This window comes from Eubalaena glacialis, chromosome X (genome assembly GCF_028564815.1).
Source record: "Eubalaena glacialis isolate mEubGla1 chromosome X, mEubGla1.1.hap2.+ XY, whole genome shotgun sequence".
NCBI lineage: Eukaryota > Metazoa > Chordata > Mammalia > Artiodactyla > Balaenidae > Eubalaena > Eubalaena glacialis.
In genome coordinates, this window is record NC_083736.1 from 48,981,578 (window position 1) to 49,001,312 (window position 19,735).

Here is a 19,735-nt window from a genome sequence, read left to right on the forward strand (position 1 = left end):
CGCTGCAGCTAGAGGGAGCCCGCGTGCAGCAACGAAGACCCAACACAGCCAAAAATAAAAATAAAATAAAATAAATAAATTTATAAAAAAACAAAAAATGATCCCTTTGGCTGCTGGGGGAGAATGGCCAAGAGAATATCTCAAGAGAGGAAGCAAGAAAACCAGTGAGGAGGCTGGAACAGTTTGGTTGGTGAGGCACAATGGTAGTCTGCCCTAGGATAGTGACAGTTGGGGTAGTGAGAAGTGGGTGCATTTGACAAACATATTAAAGATAACAGTGTCAGGAATTGAAGATGGATGGGATATTGGGAGGGAGGGTGGTGAAGGAGAGGGGTATGTCAAGGATGTCATGCCCAAATTTCTATCTCTATGACTTATTGCCACCACCAACTGGTTCTAATCCTACCCTACAAGGTCACCCCAGGAAATGTCACTCCTCTCAGGAAGGCGAATTGTGAAGTGGTGAATCACATTCAGCATGGGACCAGATTATGTAGGTTCAAATCTCTTACTAGCTATGTGATGTGGAACAAGTTACTTCACTTCTCTGTGCTTCAGTTTCCCCATGAGTAAAATGCAGATATTAAGAGTTTTTTGGTGAGGATTAAATGAGGACTACAAGTACAATATGTAGAGCAGTACCTGCACATAGGAAGAGCTAAAAAATGTAAACTGTTATTACTTCACAGTCTTTGGGAAATTTAAAGACAACTGTCATCGTCTTCCCCAATTTTTATATCCCTTTCATTAAGCAGGGCTGTTCATAGAGCACAAAAGAACCAATCAGAGCTGACTTGCCCAGTGATGCTCCAATTTATAACCCCACATCCCTGCTCTGCTTGGGAAGCATGAGCAATTCTCTTGTCCAACAAAGCAAATGTCAAAGCCATAGCTTGGCCAGTTCATTTCTGTGCATTCCTCAGTCTTAACATCCCTTCTCTCCCAGGGCCTCTAATTCTGTGCCTATGTGCTGAGGCCCAGAGAAGTTAAGTAGCTGGTTCAAAGTCTCAAAGTAAGCAAGCAAGCAGCTTGAATCACAAGAATCTGCACAAGCTTTGTATACTTCTAGTTCCTGGTTCTCTCTATTCATACTGCCCCCCCTTGTGGTTTGACCTCTTGCCCATGGCACTCACCATCTTTGTCAGGAGTGAGGAAGGTATAGAAAGCCGGTGGGTTCAAGGACTCCACAAATTTGGACTCCTCCATTAACTCAGACAGCAGCTGTAGCTCCTCAGGGATAAGGAGCAGGCTGACCGCCTCAGGGAGGGTGCTAGAAGGCAGTAAGACTGGCAGGTTTGGGGGGTTGCCTTCTGGCATAGGCCTGGAGCTGTTGGGTAGGCCCATCATCGGGACTCCTGACACAGATGGTCCCAGAATTTTCCTGGTGCATTGGGGCTCCAGCAACAGGTCATGCTGATGCCAGAGCCTTCCAGGGGGCAGCAGAGAGGGCAGGGTGGGGTGAAAGAGAGTAGGGAGGGGTTCTCCAAGGACAGAAATTGTCATGGAACTGCTGGGACTTGTAGGACTTGAGACAGTGCTCGGAAGTATGCTAAGGCTCTGAGGAGGTGAGGACCTGAGTTTGTCAGGCTTGGGGGGTAATGAGATTTTGGGTTTATTGGGGATTATTGTTTTAAGTTTGGAAAGTGATAAGCTTAGGGGAGTTTGGTGAGGTGGGGCACTAGGTTTAAGAGGTGATGGGATTTTAGGGGTCTTGGATAAGAGGATCCCAGGTCTAGGGTACGGCAGGTTGTTTGGGGTCTTAGGAGCAGGAACCCTTATGGGTATTTGACAACCTGATGTGTGGAGACTCCAGCCCTGGGTTGTGACAGGCTTTTGGGTGACTGTGATGTAAGTACCCCAGGTTGGGGGTGTGATGGGGCATCTAGTTTAGGTTGTGATGGAGAACCAGGTTTGGAATGCAGCAGAGTAACATGTTTCATAGAGCCAGCTTTGGGCTGGGCTGGGGCGCTAGGGTTCAGAGGTGGGACTTGTGTCTTGGAATTCATGGGTAATAGGGTACCAGAATTCTGATGTAATGGCGTGCTGGGCTTCAGAAGCAATAGGCCACCAGAATTTGAGGGCACAATGGCAGCAGGTGGTATCCTAAATGTTGGCTGGGCCAAGATGCCAGAATCCTGTTGTGCTGGAATTTGGGGCTTTGGGTGTGCGAGGGTGGATGGGGTACTAGGGCTCTGACCCAGTGGCTCCAACTCCTTGGAACTGGGCAGGAGTAGTTGAGGATAAGTAGAACTTTGGTTTCACAAGCCTTGATTTGGGAGAAACCTTGGGAACCACGGCTGGCTGGGCTGTGCCTGTCCTTAGGCCATGACTGCTGGTGGATGAGGGCATGATGGTGCCTAGTCCATCTGCGGTGGAAGTCTGTTTCCTGACTTCTTCAGTGGCTTCTTTGGGCTGCACCATGACCAGTGAAGTCAGAGGTGTGACAAAATCTTATTCAAAGGACAGGTTGAGGACTTTGGCAGCCAGCAGGTGGTGAGTGCTGGCATCGTGAGCTTGGAAGTGTGCCTCCAGCAGTTCTCCAAAGGTGATGTCGGCCCAGAGGCAGCATATGAAGTGGGCTACGTTGGGGGCTGGCTCCCCTGGGCAACCAAAGACCTTCTGGCTGTTGTTGGTGGCCACCTCACTGTGGCGGACCACGAGAAGCTGACCCCTGGGGCCACGGGTTGCCAGGTAGATGTCCAGTTCCTGCTCGCCTGGTTGCACTTGGCCTGCCACCACCAGCTCTGAACCACCAAAGTAGTTGGGGAAAAAGGGCCAAGGGGAGGCACCAATCAAGCCACCCAGGTAGTCCAGATGCACATCTACCAGCAGAGGCATGGAGATCTCTTCATAGAGGCCCTCCAGCTGTAGGGCTGTGTTGGTGTCCTCATATATGCGCCAGGCTGCTCCTTGGTTCTCCAGGGACAAGCGACGCGGCAGTGGGAAGTCAGCATCATCCCCAAAGGCCAAGCTGACCTTGGGACACTCTGTTGTCCAGTGCCTGACGGATGTTGGAGAGGATCACACTGGGAGTCGTCACTCCAGCCGTGGGCTCCCCATCTGTCAGGAAGATAATGAGAGTGATCTTCCCCACACTGGGGCCCCTCCCAGGCTCCTGGTTGCTATGGTTCAGCACTGAAGCAGCTGCCAGCAGAGCTGCATTGATGTCAGTCCCTAATTGGAGAGCAGACTGTGAGACCATTTTTTCTAGTAACTTCTACCCCCATTGGACACACTGGGTACCTCACCAACCTCCCAGGCTCAGTCATATCTCCTTATCTTTGCTCACACTGTTTCCGCTGCTTATCCTTCCCAAATCCCCACCCCCACACAGGCTCCCTGAGATCTGACAGTGGGGCCCACATGTCCTTGGTTTTTATCACTCCCTGTCTCAGACTGCTCTGACTGTTTCCTGGGGGGATGTCTCATTCTCTAGTCAGATTGGCAGATCCCCAAGGATAGCATCTCCACCTCCATGCTACAGGGGAAAAAAGGGCTGAGTTGTCAGGAGGTGGTGGGTGGGGGAGACTTCAGTAATCGTCTGAGAGAGGATTGATCAGAAGCCAAAATCAGGGCAGCAGCTTGCTCAAATACTTAGAAATAAATATCTAGATTATTGATACAAAATAAAACAAAAGTTTCAGCAAATTCTTTTGAGTATGTGCTTTAAAGAGGAGGAAATTCAGCCCCAAAGAGGAATGTGTCCTAAAATACATGGATATTTAGCTGTGCTCTTTCCACTAGGCAAAGAAACACAGAAGGACAAAGGGACATATTTGTGTAAAATGTAACAGTGATATTTCAGACATTATGAGAGGTGAAGTGGATGGGTGCATGAAGGGAGGGTTTCAAGAATTTCCCATGTCACCACAGCCTGCCAATTTGGGTGGGTAGGTCTAACACAACCAGCAGCTTCCATGTGTCCCAGGTAGTCCTTGGCACTGTGGACATTCTGGATGGTGGCCTGGATGGAGCCTCTGGCTTTCCAGACACTAACTGTGTCAGAAAAGGAGATGATGTTGAAGTAGTCGCTGGCCGGCAGGTTACCAAGGATCACACTCATGGCCTTTTTAGTCTGTGGGATATAGATGATGTGAAGGAGATGGACCAAGACTTGAGGTCTTGTTCAAGACTGAAAGGCTCTTTCTATACAAGGTACTGAGGTCTAAGTGTTGTATGGTTTTAATGTTCTCTAACTCCAGCACTTTAAGTCTAGGATTCTTAGGTCAAAATGCTCTATAGGCTCTAATGGCTCAAAGCCTAGAACTGTACTGTCCAATGGTAACTGCTAGCCACATGTAGTTATTTAAATGTAAATGTAAGTTAGTTAAAATTAAAGAAAAAGTTAAAATTCTGTTTCTTCATTTGCAGTAGCCACATTTCAAGGGTTCAAGAACCTCATGTGGCCAGTAGCTACTGTACTGGACACTGTTTAGAACATTTCCATCATCAAAAAAGTTCTACTGGACAGTGGTGGTCTTGAAGGTTCAAGTTCTATGCCTTCAGAGAGCTAGGATTCATGTGTTCTATGGTTTCTGAACCCATGATCAAGGATTCAATGATTCGAGGGCCCTAAAGTTTAAGAGCTTTACGATTCCAGGTATTTATAGCTACCTTTCAATGACTTTGCATGCTTTGGTTCTCTGTTCTCTCTAATCTGTTCTTCTACCTCAATTTCTGTTTCTTCCAGGCTGGTCTTCTCACCAGCCTCCAGATAACCTAGATTCCATTTCGTCTCCACAACTTTGTCCTTTACTTATTCATATCTTCATAGTTCCTTCAGTTGCTCTTTCTCTGGGCAGCCCTTCCTTGATTGCCTAGTCTGATCCATGCCCTTCGCACCCAGATATTCCCTGTCCCACATTATTTGCTGACTATCTTACGTGGAATATTTTCATTCTCCATACAGATCTTGAGTCCTCTGAGAACAGGGCTTAGATTGCTACTTCCTCTTGGCTCCCTTCTCCATGACAATATTTAGCATAGGGCTACGCTCAGGGAATACAATATGTAGGCTCTAGTATTAGGGTACCATTTATAGGATACTTGCTATGCTCCTGGCACTGTACTTTAGATGCATCAGCTCATTTCATCTTCACAGCAACACAATGAATAAGGTACTAATATTATCCTCATTTTACAAGAGATGACATTAAGGCTCAGAGAGTGGAGTGGCTAGCTCAAGGTCACACACCTAGTCATTGATGGACCAGGGACTCAAATCTGTATTTTGGAGGTGGTAAATCCAGTGATTTTAAGCATAATATACACCTTCAACCTTTTATAGAGGTGTGGATTCTAGAAACCACAGGAAGGACATTTGTGGCTTGCCTTTCTCTACATCTTAAACTGATAGAAGATGCCTTGAATGCTTTTAAGTGGATCAGAAACTTTCCTGCCACAAGATGAACTCAGGGGATAGGTCACACATTCTGGGATCAGGAGCTGAGCACCAGGGACTTCCCTGGTGGTCCAGTGGCTAAGACTCCGCACTGCCAATGCAGGGGGCCCCGGTTCAATCCCTGGTCAGGGAACTAGATCCCACATGCCACAACTAAGAGTTCTCATGTGGCAATGAAGATCCTGCATGCTGCAACTTAAAAAAAAAAAGATCCCACATGCTGCAACTAAAAAGATCCCGCACGCCACAATGAAGATTACACATGCTGCAACTAAGACCCGGAGCAGACAAATAAATAAATAAATAAATAAATAAATATTAAAAAAAAAAAAAAGGAGCTGAGCACCATATTCCTGCTTCCATTGAGAGGGCTGACACATAAAGGATGGCCTTCCCTGAGAATCTCCTGTTATCCAGGAACAGATTACGTTTTTAAAAGTATGTTGTTTAATCTCCTATTACTTTGAGATTTTCCAGCTATCTTTCTGTTGCTGATTTCTAGTTTTATTCCATTTAGTCTGAGAGCATACTTTGTATGATTTATATTATTTTAAATTTGTTAAGGTGTGTTTTATGGCCCACAGTGTAGTCTATCTTGGCAAATATTCCACGTGAGCTTGGGGCAAATGTGCATTGTGCTGTTGTTGGATGAAATGTTGTGTAGGTGTCAGTTAGATTCAATTAAATGATGGTGCTGTTCAGTTCAACAATGTCCTTATGGATTTTCTGCCTGCTGGATATGTCCATTGCTGATATAGGGAAGTTGAAGTCTCCAACTATAATAGTGGATTTGTCCATTTATCCTTGCAGTTCTATCAATTTTTGCCTCATGTATTTTGGCACTCTAATGTGAGGTGCATACACATTAAGGATTATTATGTCTTCTTGGAGAATCGACCCTTTTACCATAATATAATGCACTTTTAATCCCTGAAAATTTACTTGCTCTGAAGTGTACTTGGTCTGAAATTAATATAGCTGTTCCAGCTTTCTTTTGATTAGTGTTAGCATGGTATATGTTCTTTGCATCCCATTACTTTTATCTATCTGTGTCTTTATATTTAAAATGGGCTTCTTGTAGAAAATACAGTTGGTTTTTGTTTTTGTTTTGTTTTAATTGACACTGACAGCTTCCGTCTTTTTTTTTTTAATTTTTAAAATTTTGTTATGGTAAGAACACTTAACATGAGATCTAGCCTTTTAAATTTTTTTTAATTTTTATTTATTTATTTATGACTGTGTTGGGTCTTCGTTTCTGTGCGAGGGCTTTCTCTAGTTGCGGCAAGTGGGGGCCACTCTTCCTCGCGGTGCGCGGGCCTCTCACCATCGCGGCCTCTCTTGTTGCGGAGCACAGGCTCCAGACGCGCAGGCTCAGTAATTGTGGCTCACGGGCCCAGTTGCTCCGCAGCATGTGGGATCTTCCCAGACCAGGGCTCGAACCCGTGTGCCCTGCACTGGCAGGCAGATTCTCAACCACTGCGCCACCAGGGAAGCCCCTAGCCTTTTAAATTTTGAAGCAATTTTTAAGTCGGCCGTACTGTTTTTTTTTTTTTTAACATCTTTATTGGAGTATAATTGCTTTAAAATGGTGTGTCAGTTTCTGCTCTATAACAAAGTGAATCAGCTATACATAAACATATTATATGGAAGCTTCTGCCTTTTAATTGGTGTATTTAGACAAGTCATCATTAAAGTGATTACTGATATAATTAGATTAACACTTGCTATATTTTAAACTGTTTTCTCTTTGTTTCCCTTTTTTTTCCTTTGTCTCCTACTCTTTTCCTGCCTTCTCTGGTTTCAGTCGAGTGTTTTATATGGTCCCATTGTCTCTTGTCTCTTAGCATATCCATTATGTTAAGAAAATTTCTTAGTGGTTGCCCTAGAGTTTGCAACATGCCTTTACAACTAATTCCAGTCCACATTCAAATAACACTATACAGCTTCATGAATAGTTCAAATACCTTGTGACAGAGTAGTCCAATTCCTCTATCTTGTCCTTTATAACATTGCTGTCATTAATTTCACTTATCAGTAAACTATATTCACTGAATACATTGTTGCTATTATTATTTTGAACAAATCATTATCTGTTAGATCAATTAGTTAAAAAATAAAATATATTATTTTACTTCTATTTATTCTTTCTCTAACAATCTTCATTTCTTTATGTAGATCCAAGTATCTGAGCTATCCCATTTTCATTCTCTATGGAGAACTTCTTTTAACATTTAGCTGTGCAAGACAGGTCTACAGGTGACAATTCTCTCAATATTTGTTTGGCTGATAAAGTCTTTATTTTTCACTTTGGAAGGACAGTTTTGCTGCATACAGAATTCAAAGTGAGTGGTTTTTTCCTTCAACACTTTGAATATTTCACTACACTCTCCTTTTCCTTGCATGGTTTCTCAAGAGAAATTCAATGTAATTCTTATTCTTGTTCCTCTATAAGTAAGATATTATTTTCTGTGGGCTTTTACAGGATTTTCTCTTTGTCTTTAATTTTCTGCAGGTCGAATAGGATATGCCTACATGCACATTTTTTGGTATTTATCCTGCTTAGTGTTCTCTGAGCTTTCTGGACCTGTGGTTTGATGGATGTAATTTGTTTTGGAAAATTTGTATCTGTTATTCCTCCAAATATTTATTCTGTTACTTTCTCTCTTTCTTTTCCTTATGGTATTCCCATTACACATGTTACACTTTTGCACATGTACACAGTTCTTGGATATTTTGTTTTTGTTTTTTTTTAACATCTTCATTGGAGTATAATTGCTTTACAATGATGTGTTAGTTTCTGCTCTACAACAAAGTGAATCAGCTATACGTATACATATATCCCCTCCCTCTTGCGTCTCCCTCCCACCCTCCCTATCCCACCCCTCTAGGTGGTCACAAAGCACTGAGCTGATCTCCCTGTGCTATGTGGCTGCTTCCCACTAGCTATCTATTTTACATTTGGTAGTATATATAAGTCCATGCCACTCTCTCACGTCGTCCCAGCCTACCCTTCCCCCTCCCTGTGTCCTCAAGTCCATTCTCTACATCTGAGTCTTTATTCCTGTCCTTCCCCTAGGTTCTTCAGAACTATTTTTTTTTTTTTTTTTAGATTCCATATATATTTTTTTTCATTCTTTTTTCTCTTTGCTTTTCAGTTTGGGAAGTTTCTATTGTCGTATCTTCAAGTTCATTGATTCTTTCCTTGGCCATGTTCAGTCTCCTAATGAGCCCACCAAAGGCATTTTTCACTTCTGTTACAGTGTTTTATAGTTCTAGTATTCTTTTTAATTTTCTTAGGATATCCATCTCTGCTTAAATTTGCCATCTGTTCTTGTATGTTGCCCACTTTTCCCATTAGAACCCTTAGCATATTAGTCATCCTTATTTTAAATTCCTGGCCTGATAATTTCCAAACTCTGCCATATCAGTTTGGTTCTGATGCTTGATTCATTTCTTCAGATTGTGTTTTTCCTTTTAGCACTCTTTGTATATTTTTGTTGAAAGCCAGACATGAGGTATGAGGTAAAAGGAACTGAGGTAAATAGACCTTTAGTGTGAGGTTTTATGTTTATCTTGTTAGGAGTTAGGTTGTGTTTGTTGGTTGCTGCATTTGCGGGTGTCAGAGGCTAAAATTGTTTCTAGAGTCCTTGTTTTTGTTTCCTATGTTGTCTTGGGTTTCCCTAGAGACTCTTTCATAAATAGAGTACAGGCTTCCAGTTCTTTCAACTGTAACCTCCTGCTTTTACACAGGAACCCAGCTGATATGGTGGTCATGCATGGGGGGAGGAGAAACATTCTATAGTTCTAGGATTAGGTCTCAGTCTTATAGGGCACCTAGCCCCTGGAATATGCTCATCATAACTTCTTTCAGCTTTTTTCCTGCCTTAGATGAAATGGAAAGACTAAAAAGGTTTGGAGTTGGGTATATCCCTTCCCATACATTAAAGGCTAGAGGAGACAGTTTTCAATACTTCCCTTCCCCCAGTTTGGTTATATTCTCATAAAACACAAGTCAGATAGCCTTAGGTCCCATGGACTCTGTGGTTCAAAATGTAAAGGTAAAAAGGTTACACTGTCCCAAGACACTAGAACTGTATATTTCTACAACCCTGGAGTACTATGGTTTGAAACGCTGCTTCCAGAACTTTATGGATTCAGGCTCTAAAGTCAAAATCTCTTTGGCCTATGGCTCCAGGATTCTGTTTCAAGGGTGCTCTTGTAGGTGGGGTACATCTAGACTGAAGCCTAGATGGACCCAGGACTCTATGGCTTCTAAGCACTATAAGGCCAGTGCACTGTATTCTTCTGACTATATAGTCAAACAAAACCAAACAAAACAAAGCTGTGGCCCCTTGACAGTTCTGAATCTAAAATGACTACAGTTTTAATGTTTTTGACTCAGGCTTTATGATGCCAGAGTACTCTAGCCCAAAGTCTCTATGACTCTGGGCCGTTATGAGACCTGGAGGTTTGTGGTTGAGGCTCTTGATGGGTTCAGGCCCCATAGTCCTATGTTTCAGTGTTCTTAGGATTCTGTGGCTCCATGTCTACGTGGCTCCTGATATGTAAGGTACCAAGACTCTAAGGTAGGCCTAGGCCTATAAGGTCCAAAGGTGATGGGATGGCAGGGTGTCTTGTCTCAGGGAACCACTGTACCAGCACTCTCTGCTTTCTGAGCTTTCTAAATCAAGAGCTATGAACGATCCCCAGGGTCCTTGTTACCTGCTTCATTTTGGTACCAAACATGGAGCCGCTCGCGTCAATAACAAGCACCACGTTTTTCTCAACAGGTGGAAGGCTTCCGGATGCAAAGTAATGAACAAAATAGCCATCGCAAATCTGGAAAAAAAGAAGCAGAATCAACAAAAACTGTGAAAGCCAGTCTAAATCAAGTCCCCTCTTATTTTGCTGCATAAAACCCTGCTCTTTTCCTTCCTAGGCCTTATCACTGTTGCTATTAAATAGGCATTTGTGGGATTGTTTGCTCAATGTCCATCTCCTCCACCAGAAGTGTATCTCTGCTGGTCAGGCTGCCAGCCCAGGGCCTGCCCCTGAGCTGTGGAGAAAATGAGACTGGCTTGTGGCCCAAGGCTCCAGGGATCAGGATCTCTGTAATATGTGAGTTCCTGTCTGTGAGAGCTGGGCTTGCATAGTCTTGAGGGCCCCTAGGGACGTTTTGCCTGGGCTCCAGGAACTGAGAGTGTTGTTTTAACCTCCCTCTATAGAGTGAGCCTGAGGCCCGGCTCCATTGCTGCCAGGGGCTGGGAGTTTGCAGGGCCTCCCTCTCCTCCTTAAACCTCCTTTCTGCTGTTGCTGGGCAGAGCAGGGAGGGGAGGAGGGAGCAGAGGCTGAGTGAGCTATTTGTTCAGAGGGGATTGGTTAGACCAGGTGCAGATGCCTTGGGCTATCGGGGATATGATTGGCTGCTGACCCCCTTCCCCCACTCCATCTCTCCTTCTGCGGAGCCTGGGGCCTGGGACAGTTGAGGGAAGGGGAGGGGGAAGCTGGGAGGGCCCCCAGGACCAGTGGCAGCTCAGCCTAAGGAAGTATAGGCTTGCTGAGGGTCTGTGCTGCCCAGGAGCCTGAAGCAAGTTCTGTCCTGGGATAACCAGCTTATTCTCCTCTCAGCCCTTCAGGCATTCTCTGGTCACAAAGCTGGACACACTATCTCCTCCCGTCTTGGAGGGCGTGAGGGGGGTGGTGGAGAGCAGGAAGGAGATGGGAGGACATCTTGCTCTTCCCCTCCACCCCAGCCTTTGAATTAATTCACAAGCACAAGCGTAGGCTTTGTCTGCACTTTTTCCTGGCACTCTACAGCAGTTCCCCAAGCCCTGGGTCAACCATCCTGCAACTGCCCAAGCTACAGGCAGAGTCCAGCTGTCCTTCTGTGTTCTTCCCATACCTGGGTAGGTGAGAGCTTCTGGGAAAATCACATTCTTACCTCTCCATGGTCCCAGGCTCACCAGTGGCCCCACACCTCACATCCTATTATATAAACCAGAGGCATGACCCAGGTCACCAACCTCTCACACTCCCTTCAGCTGTCATGCCACCCCATTCTCAGGAAATGCCTCCCCTCCCTCCTCATGAAAAAATTAAGGGCACCAGGCCATGTCCCTTGGACTGCCCACCCCACCCTTGCACAGGGTCCACACACCTATATGCCTCCTCCCTCTACTGAAAGACAAAACAATCCTTCCCTGACCCCATGCATGCCCAGCCTCCAGTACCTCCTCCACCAGCCAGACTCCTACTCTCCAACCCAGCCCATGCACCCGACTGGGTCTTCTTTAGAGTTTAAAAATGTTAGGGCTTCCCTGGTGGCGCAGTGGTTGAGAGTCTGACTGACAATGCAGGGGACATGGGTTCGGGCCCTGGTCTGGGAGGATCCCACATGCCGCGGAGCAACTGGGCCCGTGTGCCACAACTACTGAGCCTGCGCGTCTGGAGCCTGTGCTCCGCAATAAGAGAGGCCACGATAGTGAGAGGCCCGCGCACCGCGATGAAGAGTGTCCCCTGCTCGCCACAACTGGAGAGGGCCCTGGCACAGAGGCGAGGACCCAGCACAGCCAGAAATAAATAAATTAATTAATTAATTTAAAAAAAATGTTGGTGTCTTTTCCATCCACTAAGACAACCTCCATTCATCCCGATCCCACCCAAACTTCAAATCAGCTCCTTTCTTCCCGGTAGCATGCCAAGGTAATGAACTCGACAGCTGTAATGCTCTTCTCACCTCCGGTTTACTCCTCTGCCCACTGCAGACTGGCTCCCAGCCCCACCGCTGATCCATCTCTCACCAAAGGTAGCAACGACCAGTTGGTTGGAAAACTCAGTGGGTGTGTTTCAGTTCTCATCAGACTGCACCTCCCTGATATATTTCACAATTGACAATCACTTCTGGTCCTCAGGAGAATCTTTTCCTCTGGGATTCAGAGATGATGAACGCTCCTTATTCTCCTACCAGCTCTCAGGCCCATCGGATTCAGTCTCTTTCTTCAGCTGCATTTCCCCCCCTGTCCCTTAAACAGTGTTGCCTAATATTTGTCTGTCATGGCATGCAAAGAAAATGACTACGTTTGTGTAGCACAATGGAGGGAAGTGGTGGGGATTTAGAGCCCTGAATAGGCTGATGGCAGCTCGTGGGGCCAGATACCCCAAGGGCTGTGGAGATCAATAGCTCCTAGACTGGGAAGCTCTACCTTAGCAACTGCCGTCCTGGATCTGCTCTTCCGGCTCTATACATTTGGCCTGGGTCACCTCCCTAGCTCTCTTGGATTCAACCCCTGAATCTCCACTGCTGACCCCACAACTCTTTCCCCAGTCCAATGCTCTTCACTCTTCCCCCTCCACAACTTAATACCCACTCACCATTGGACCTGTTCCCTTGGATGGCTGAAGCCTCCAATGTATGCTGCTCAAACAACAAATTCATTACCTTCCTCCCGTCTCACCCTTGCGTGTCTTTGTCATTTAGAGGCACCATCATGCACATGGTCACTCCAGATACAAACCTGAGTGTCACCCCTGAATCCTCCTGTGTCCCTCACTCCTCACACCCAACCAGCCACAAATTCATGCTGGTTTGATCTGCTGGATATGTCTCAGGTCCACCCCTCCTTGCCATCCCAAACTAACGAAGCCCAAATTTAGGGCTCCTTTCCCTCGGGTTTCCCTGCTTCTCCTGGGGCCCCTCCCATCCATGCATCGTTGCAGCAGCTGCACGGTCCGGTCTTTCAAAACACAAACCTCATAGCGTCATTCCCTCTCAGGGCTCCCTGGGCATGTTCAACATAAATTTTATGTTCCTTATCAAGCCCCTGCAGCACTCATGGCCTTCAATCTCACCTCTTAGCATTTCTTGGGCCTCAAATCAACACTCCAGGAACTCCAATCTACTTGTAGTTCCCTACACACCCCTGGATATTTCCAGCCTCCATTCTCTGTATCATGCAGCCCTCAGTTTACTAGACTGCCTTTGCCTTCTGAGAGCCCCCTTCCCAACTTGGTACACTTCTTTGAATTCTTTAAGACCCAGGTCAGGCTCCCTGACCTCCTCACCCCTCATGATGGCTTCCATCATATTTATGTTGTCATTGACAAAGCACTTCTCATCTTGCGTCATTCTCGTGTCTCTCTGTTTCACCTGGAGACAGTGAATAAGATCTGTGTGTGATTCACTTCAGGGTTCCTGACATCAGCCAGCAGTGGGCATACCGGATTAGGTGCCCATGGAGTGAATGTGTTGGGCTTTGAAAGGCAGGCATACTCATGTAAAATGGGAGGTGAATTGAGGGGTTCTTGGTTGGGGGATGCAGGAATCATAGCACACAGTGGATGGGAGTATCAGTCGTACTATTTAATGCCTAGTTCCATCTGTTCTATCTGTATCTTTACTCCAGGCAATGGTGGGAGAGGTAAAGAATGAACAAGCAGACAAATGCCTCAGTTCACACGTGCGTGCGTGCGCACACACACACACACACACACACACCCCAGAACACCAGGTTAAGGCCCTGCTGCCACCTACTGGCATGATACCCTCAGCTCCTATTCTGAGAGGGTGAATTCCTTCTATTCCCCTTACACATCAGGCCTCTGTTATACCTCTGTGCCTCTGCATATGCTACTCCCCTCTCTCTGCATGCCCTCCCCTTCATCCTATCGGTCCAGGTGGAGGTAAAGTCTATTCAGTTTTCCTATGCTAACTTAAAGGCCAACTCGTTCAGGAAGGCTCTCGTGAAGCCCTCCTCAGTGGTATCCATACGTAACCCATTACAGATTTATACACAGCCCTTAGAACCTTTTATGACTGCTCTGGCTCTATGTATTGGGTTACCTCAGGATGGGACATTTCCAAAGGGAGATTACGGCTGTGTCCAACTCATTCCTGACTTCCCAGAGTCACTGAGGGCAGGACTGGGCTAGAGCAGTTTCCTGCTTGATGGAGATGCGTCCACATATGAATGAATGAGGAGAGGTGTAACCAAAGCACTATACTAGCCCAGAGCAGAGAGAGGAATTGTACGTGGGGTGGGGTCATCATGGAGGTGGCACTGAAGCAAGGTTTTCAGGGATGAGGAGGACACTCACCAGTGGAGAAAGGAGGGAGAAGACATTCCCAGGGCGGCAGATAGTATGAGCACATAATCAGGCACAGATGACTGGCAGGTTCAGGTGATTTGGGACATTGGTGTGTGGTGTGGCATGGTGTGGGGCAGCTGGAGGATGGTTTGTGTGCTGGAGGCAGTGAGAGGTGTGGTGGGAGAAGCAGGCTGGGACCAGACATCTCAGGCTGCCATGCAATTGTTGTTGTCAAGCCAAGGGTCCCGGATCAGCCTCTAACCCTCTGGTAGAGCGTGGGACCTCTGCACGTTCTTCGTGAGTGTGTGAGCTCAGAATTTAAGGGCTCCCTGTTTAGGCAAATGGCTCAAGTGAGGCAAAAAGAATTTTTAAAACTTAGAGACATCCAGAAAGCCCAAGAGAACATGAGAGTATCAGAGCTGCAGAAAGTGGGAGAGACTAATCACTGGCCAATGGTTGCCTTTCCAAAAGGTCTGGTTAAGAGTGGGCTATGACTTGCTTCAGTTAGGAATGTATTCACCTGGATCTTGATTCAGTTTATACAGTTCCGGGTCTCCAACTCTTTGGGGGACATATGTGCTTCACCAGGTGTGAAGTCATGTGTCGCTACACACCGTCCTGTCCGGGTTCACTAGTCCTCACTGATCCCTAGGGAGAAACAAACGCGCACCTTGTGGAGGCCAGCGCCTTGTTTCCCAGGCCTGTCTGACTCCAGAGCCCACGCTCTTTCCATTCTCCTGGCCCTCTCACCTGCACGTCTCCAACGATGTCCTCCATGACTACATCATACTGGACCACGAAGTCGGCCCTGATGCCTGAACTGGAGAAGGCAGACTGGTCTTGCAGTGTCGCGCAGAAGGTAATTCGGACACTGGTCTCTCCCCTCTCAATCCTGGTGGATGGGGGCGAGTCAGCCTCACCTGCATGGGTGGGGAGGGGGTAGGTGGGATGGAGAGCTCGCCAGGCAGAAAGTCAGGTAAAGGGACATCAAAAGAGGCAATATCTGGGGAGGGTGAGAAGTAAGCCCTGCACCACCTGCTGCTCCTTTTGCCTGCAATGCCCCTCCACCTGCCCAAATGCTACATTCCTCTCCCAATCCTACAACCAGCTCCCCCTACTCTGCCTCTTCCACGAGCCCAGCCTGACAGACCCAGCCCCCACTCAGCTCCCAGGCTCTGGCAGCCTGGCCCTCACTCACAACTTCATCCTGGCTCATTTGCCATCCATCCCGGGAGCCCAGTCTCTGGAGGAGTGTCACGTCCCCAGGAGCCTGGATCTCCTCCCGGAGAGACCGTGTCGTGTGTGTTGTGGAGAGAGACAGATACACAGTCAGGGCCTCGGTCTCCTCCCATGTCCCTTACTGCTGTGGGAAACTGCAGCCCAGCAACATTCTCTTCTAGATAGAATTTCATGTGTTTTCTTCCCCCTCTGGCTTCTTGACTCTCAGAATCACGTGTGTGAATAAGACTTTTAGCGCCTCATGAAATCACAGATGAACTTCTGGTCCCGGATGTTTGCTGAGCTGGCCACAAGATCAACTCCTCTGGAATTTCAGCCCAAGACAAATGTCCATTTAGACATGCCTCTGTGCCTCCTTTTTTCCAGAAAATGGAAACTAGGGAATTCTGCTCCCCGCCCCCCTTTCCTGCTACAGCTGTCAGGAAGCTTAGGGGCAAACTGAGCCCCCATACTCTCTGAGGCGCCTGCTTACATACATTCCCTTGGCTTCCTTCCTTTCAGAGGTCTTTGTTCTGTTTTATCCCCACAGGATTGGCTCTCCCCTCCGTTTAACCTTTAAGGAGAAGCGGGGGAGGGAGCTGCCATTTATAGCTTAGGGTTTAAGCGTGCAGGCTCCAAGGACTCAGATGCTGCCTGTGGGCCCCTGGACAAGTTATTCACACTCTCTAAGCCTCAGGCTCCTCATCTGTAGCACGGGAAGGATAATAGCTCCTCTTTCATAGAGAGTGTTTTTGCAAATACAATGAGATCATTTATATAAAGCATTTGGAACCATACTTGGATCTTAGTAAGTGCTCGATAATGCTAATGATTACAATTATCATCAGGTCTTCATTACTCTGTACCAGTGATTTGCAGAGAGGAATTTTCTCAAATTCTCACAGTGGTCCCGGGCCATCGATTGCATGTTGCCATCGTACAGACGGGAAAAGTGAAGCAGAGCCAGTGAGTGATTTGCCTGCTGCCCCACCTTTGGAGAAGGTCAAAGCTGGGATTTGAACTCAGGTCTGTGTCTGTCTCTCTCCTGTCTGTATTCCATACTGTCTCTCTGGGTCAGCAAGGTCCAAGTAGGTAGGACATCCGAAGCTAAACAGTTTAGTGAGAGTGGCCACATGACATGGGTGATTTCTCTGTGCCTGTCCACTTGTCCCTCAGTGGAGGCGTCTAGGCCGGATCAGTGGTTCTCCAATCTGATTGGACATCAAGTTCACTTGCAAATGGGTCAAAAAAATAGGTTCCTGGGCCCCTCCCCAACCTACTGAAGCAGACTCCAGGAGGGTGGGGTCCAGGAATCTGTATTCTGACAGCTCACATAGCGATTCTGCTGTAGCCATTGTGGCCTTCAAACACCTTGTGATGAAAACAAACAAACAAACAAACAAACAAACAAACACCTTGAGATGAAGTTTGAAGTAAGCCTGGCAGCCAGGATGTCTCTCTGGCATACAGGGCCTGAGATGATGTCTTCTGGGGCAGCCTGCACTTCACACTGTCCTCCCATTGCCCTTCCATTCTCAGTGGTGATTCCAGAGGAAAGCAAGTGTGGGCTCTGAATCCCTTAGCATTGTCAACATATGATTTCATGGAGCTGACCTAGCAACCCCTTCTCCACTTTTTACAATTTCAGGAGGGAAATCACCACTGCGGGAAATGTGGGACTTGCTGGTTTCCCACAGCTTGCAAGGATGAGACCAAGTTTGTAACCGAAATATTTTCAACTCCAAACATGCCCTCTTCTCCTTGTTTGAATGGGAAAGGAACCTAGGGCAGAAGTGGTATTAGAAGGAAGCAGAGGGAAAGGGGGCAGCTTCCCATTTAGGGAAGGCCAGTCTTATGGTTGACCTGTAGTGCTTCTCACATACTTGAGTGGGTGTTGGTGGGCAGGTGGCTGGTCCTCAGAGGTGGTACGTGAAGATAGCCAATGCCTGTCTTTTCTGGCACTGTGACCTCTACACTCAGCCTTGTCACCAATTGTCGGGGTCTCAGGCTCACCACCAGCTGGTACTGGCCCTGGTGCCGCTGCAGCAGCTCCTCGTAGGCGAGAAAAAAAGTCACCTTTGTGGCTGTTGCCAGGTTGGTGAAGTTGCGAAACTTCTCTGATTCTCAGTTCCTGGTCTTGAAAGGGAGGAGGATGAAAGAGATGGGATCTCATGAGGAGGAGGGGAGCTGTCAGATGACCTAGTTCTGGCTACCCCCTCTCTGGCCCCAGCAGACCTGGCCAGGCTTCTGTTTCAACTAAGTCCCTCGACCACAGTTAGTTATTCACTCACCCACTTGTTAAACTGTCTCTCTCCCTCATTCATCCTCTTAAATATTCTGCCTAAGAAATTCTATCACAGGCAGGTTACCCATAAGGAAACTATGTTAATGAAAATCTGAATCTACAATAAAACAATAAGGGACTAATGATTTGTTTTATAAAAAGAGGTTTCAATTTACACACAATGCCTCTTTCCCTTCAAATAACCCCTCACACCCACCCCTCCCCCATGCTTTAGACTAAGCTTGTTTATATGGCATTAATTCCTCAGTATGCAGTAGCCAAACCTAAAGTTTCCGTGCTTGATGAAACTCTTTTGGAGGCTGGGAGGAAACACTGAAGGAAGACAATACACTTCTGCCAGCAGAATGGAACTCAGTTAGGAAACAGGATTTGATTTAGAGAAATCTCACTTGAACATAACCTTACCGGAAGATGCCAGTTCTTAAATAAGCCACATCCTGCTGGCAGGAGGAAAGTGGAAGTAGTGAAGTAAACTCCCATTTATTGAACACCTACTCTCTTATAGGTTTTGCTAGTCATTAACTCACCTCATCTCCATGTAATCCTATGAAGTAGAGACCATTATCCCCACTTTACAGAGGTAGAGATTGAGGTCAAGTGAGAACATGTGTAAGCCCCTGATCACACATCTAAGATGAACTTGTCATGTTTCAAACTGGTTGGAGCCTTACCTGATGCCTACATGAGCAGCTATTTTTTCCTTGCTGATGCGCTTCCTCATAGATTTTCTTTGCCTGGTGCTTCTCTTTGACTTCTGCAGTGTAGACTTTATTGTTGATGGTCCTGATGGAGCAGGAAAGAGGAAGGACAGACAGAAACAGAGAAAGGAAAAAAGAGATGGTCAGTGACATAGACAGAAAGAGACATACAAAGAAGATGGAGGAGGAGGATGAGGGATGGGGAGAGAAAAAGAGCAAAATATAACTGTGAAGCCAGAGTGAGAGAAGGAAGAAGAGAAGAGAGGAGAGTCCAGGGTGATAAGACCAGGTGAAGCAGTTATCATTATCTCCATTTGTCAGGTGGGGAAATAGAGACCACACAGTTGGTATATGGTTGACTTGGTGTTAGGACTTTATGTTTTCCAAAGTGTTGAATGAATTCCATGTTTTGGCACATAAAATAATTTTAGGTGGGACACAACTGAACATTTTTATTACAATTGTTATATATTTACTGTAATATGTATTAAAAATATAACTAGCACGTTGAACACACGAGCTCATAGATATTGTTACTTAGGATAAGCCTAACTTAGGTAATCTTAAGTGTATCTATTTACAGAAACTATATTAAGTAAATAATATGGTGAGTGGCACAAGCAGTAAAAATTGTGAAAGCAGAATGCAAATTGCTGCAAAGGCATCTGAGATTGACTAGGGAAGGGGCCTTGACCTTAGCGGGCTCAGAGACCAATGAGATACTAATTCAAACTTGTTTTACCCCAGTTTTTCCTATTGCTCTAAGGAAGGTAATAAAGTATAAAGGAGTTCAAAGAAGGGAAGAAGCATTTTTGCCCAAGTCTTCCAGAAAAGGTCCTAGAGGAGGTGGCCTTGGTGGTGGGGGAGTTCAAATTAGGGAAGATTTGGACAGATGATCATCACTGGCCATGCCTCCTCAGTCTCCTTTGTTGGCTCCTTCTCTTCTTGATTCTAAATCTTTGGGACACTCCTAGGCTCTGTTCTAGACCTCCCCTTCCTCTCTGTTCTTTCTACAGTCACTCTCTAGGT

General features: G+C 46.3%; 1 protein-coding gene across 1 annotated transcript in view; it reads right to left on the minus strand.

Moving 5' to 3' along the window:
• The window catches only part of ITIH6 (inter-alpha-trypsin inhibitor heavy chain family member 6), a 41,565-nt gene that overhangs the window by 15,906 nt on the left and 5,924 nt on the right, over positions 1-19,735 (minus strand). The window contains 10 exon segments of the mRNA XM_061179183.1: positions 1,134-1,778; positions 1,781-2,223; positions 2,225-2,979; positions 2,981-3,174; positions 3,904-4,075; positions 10,124-10,240; positions 15,236-15,405; positions 17,587-17,834; positions 18,680-18,699; positions 18,701-18,791. Coding sequence (XP_061035166.1) covers positions 1,134-1,778; positions 1,781-2,223; positions 2,225-2,979; positions 2,981-3,174; positions 3,904-4,075; positions 10,124-10,240; positions 15,236-15,405; positions 17,587-17,834; positions 18,680-18,699; positions 18,701-18,791 — 2,855 coding nt within the window.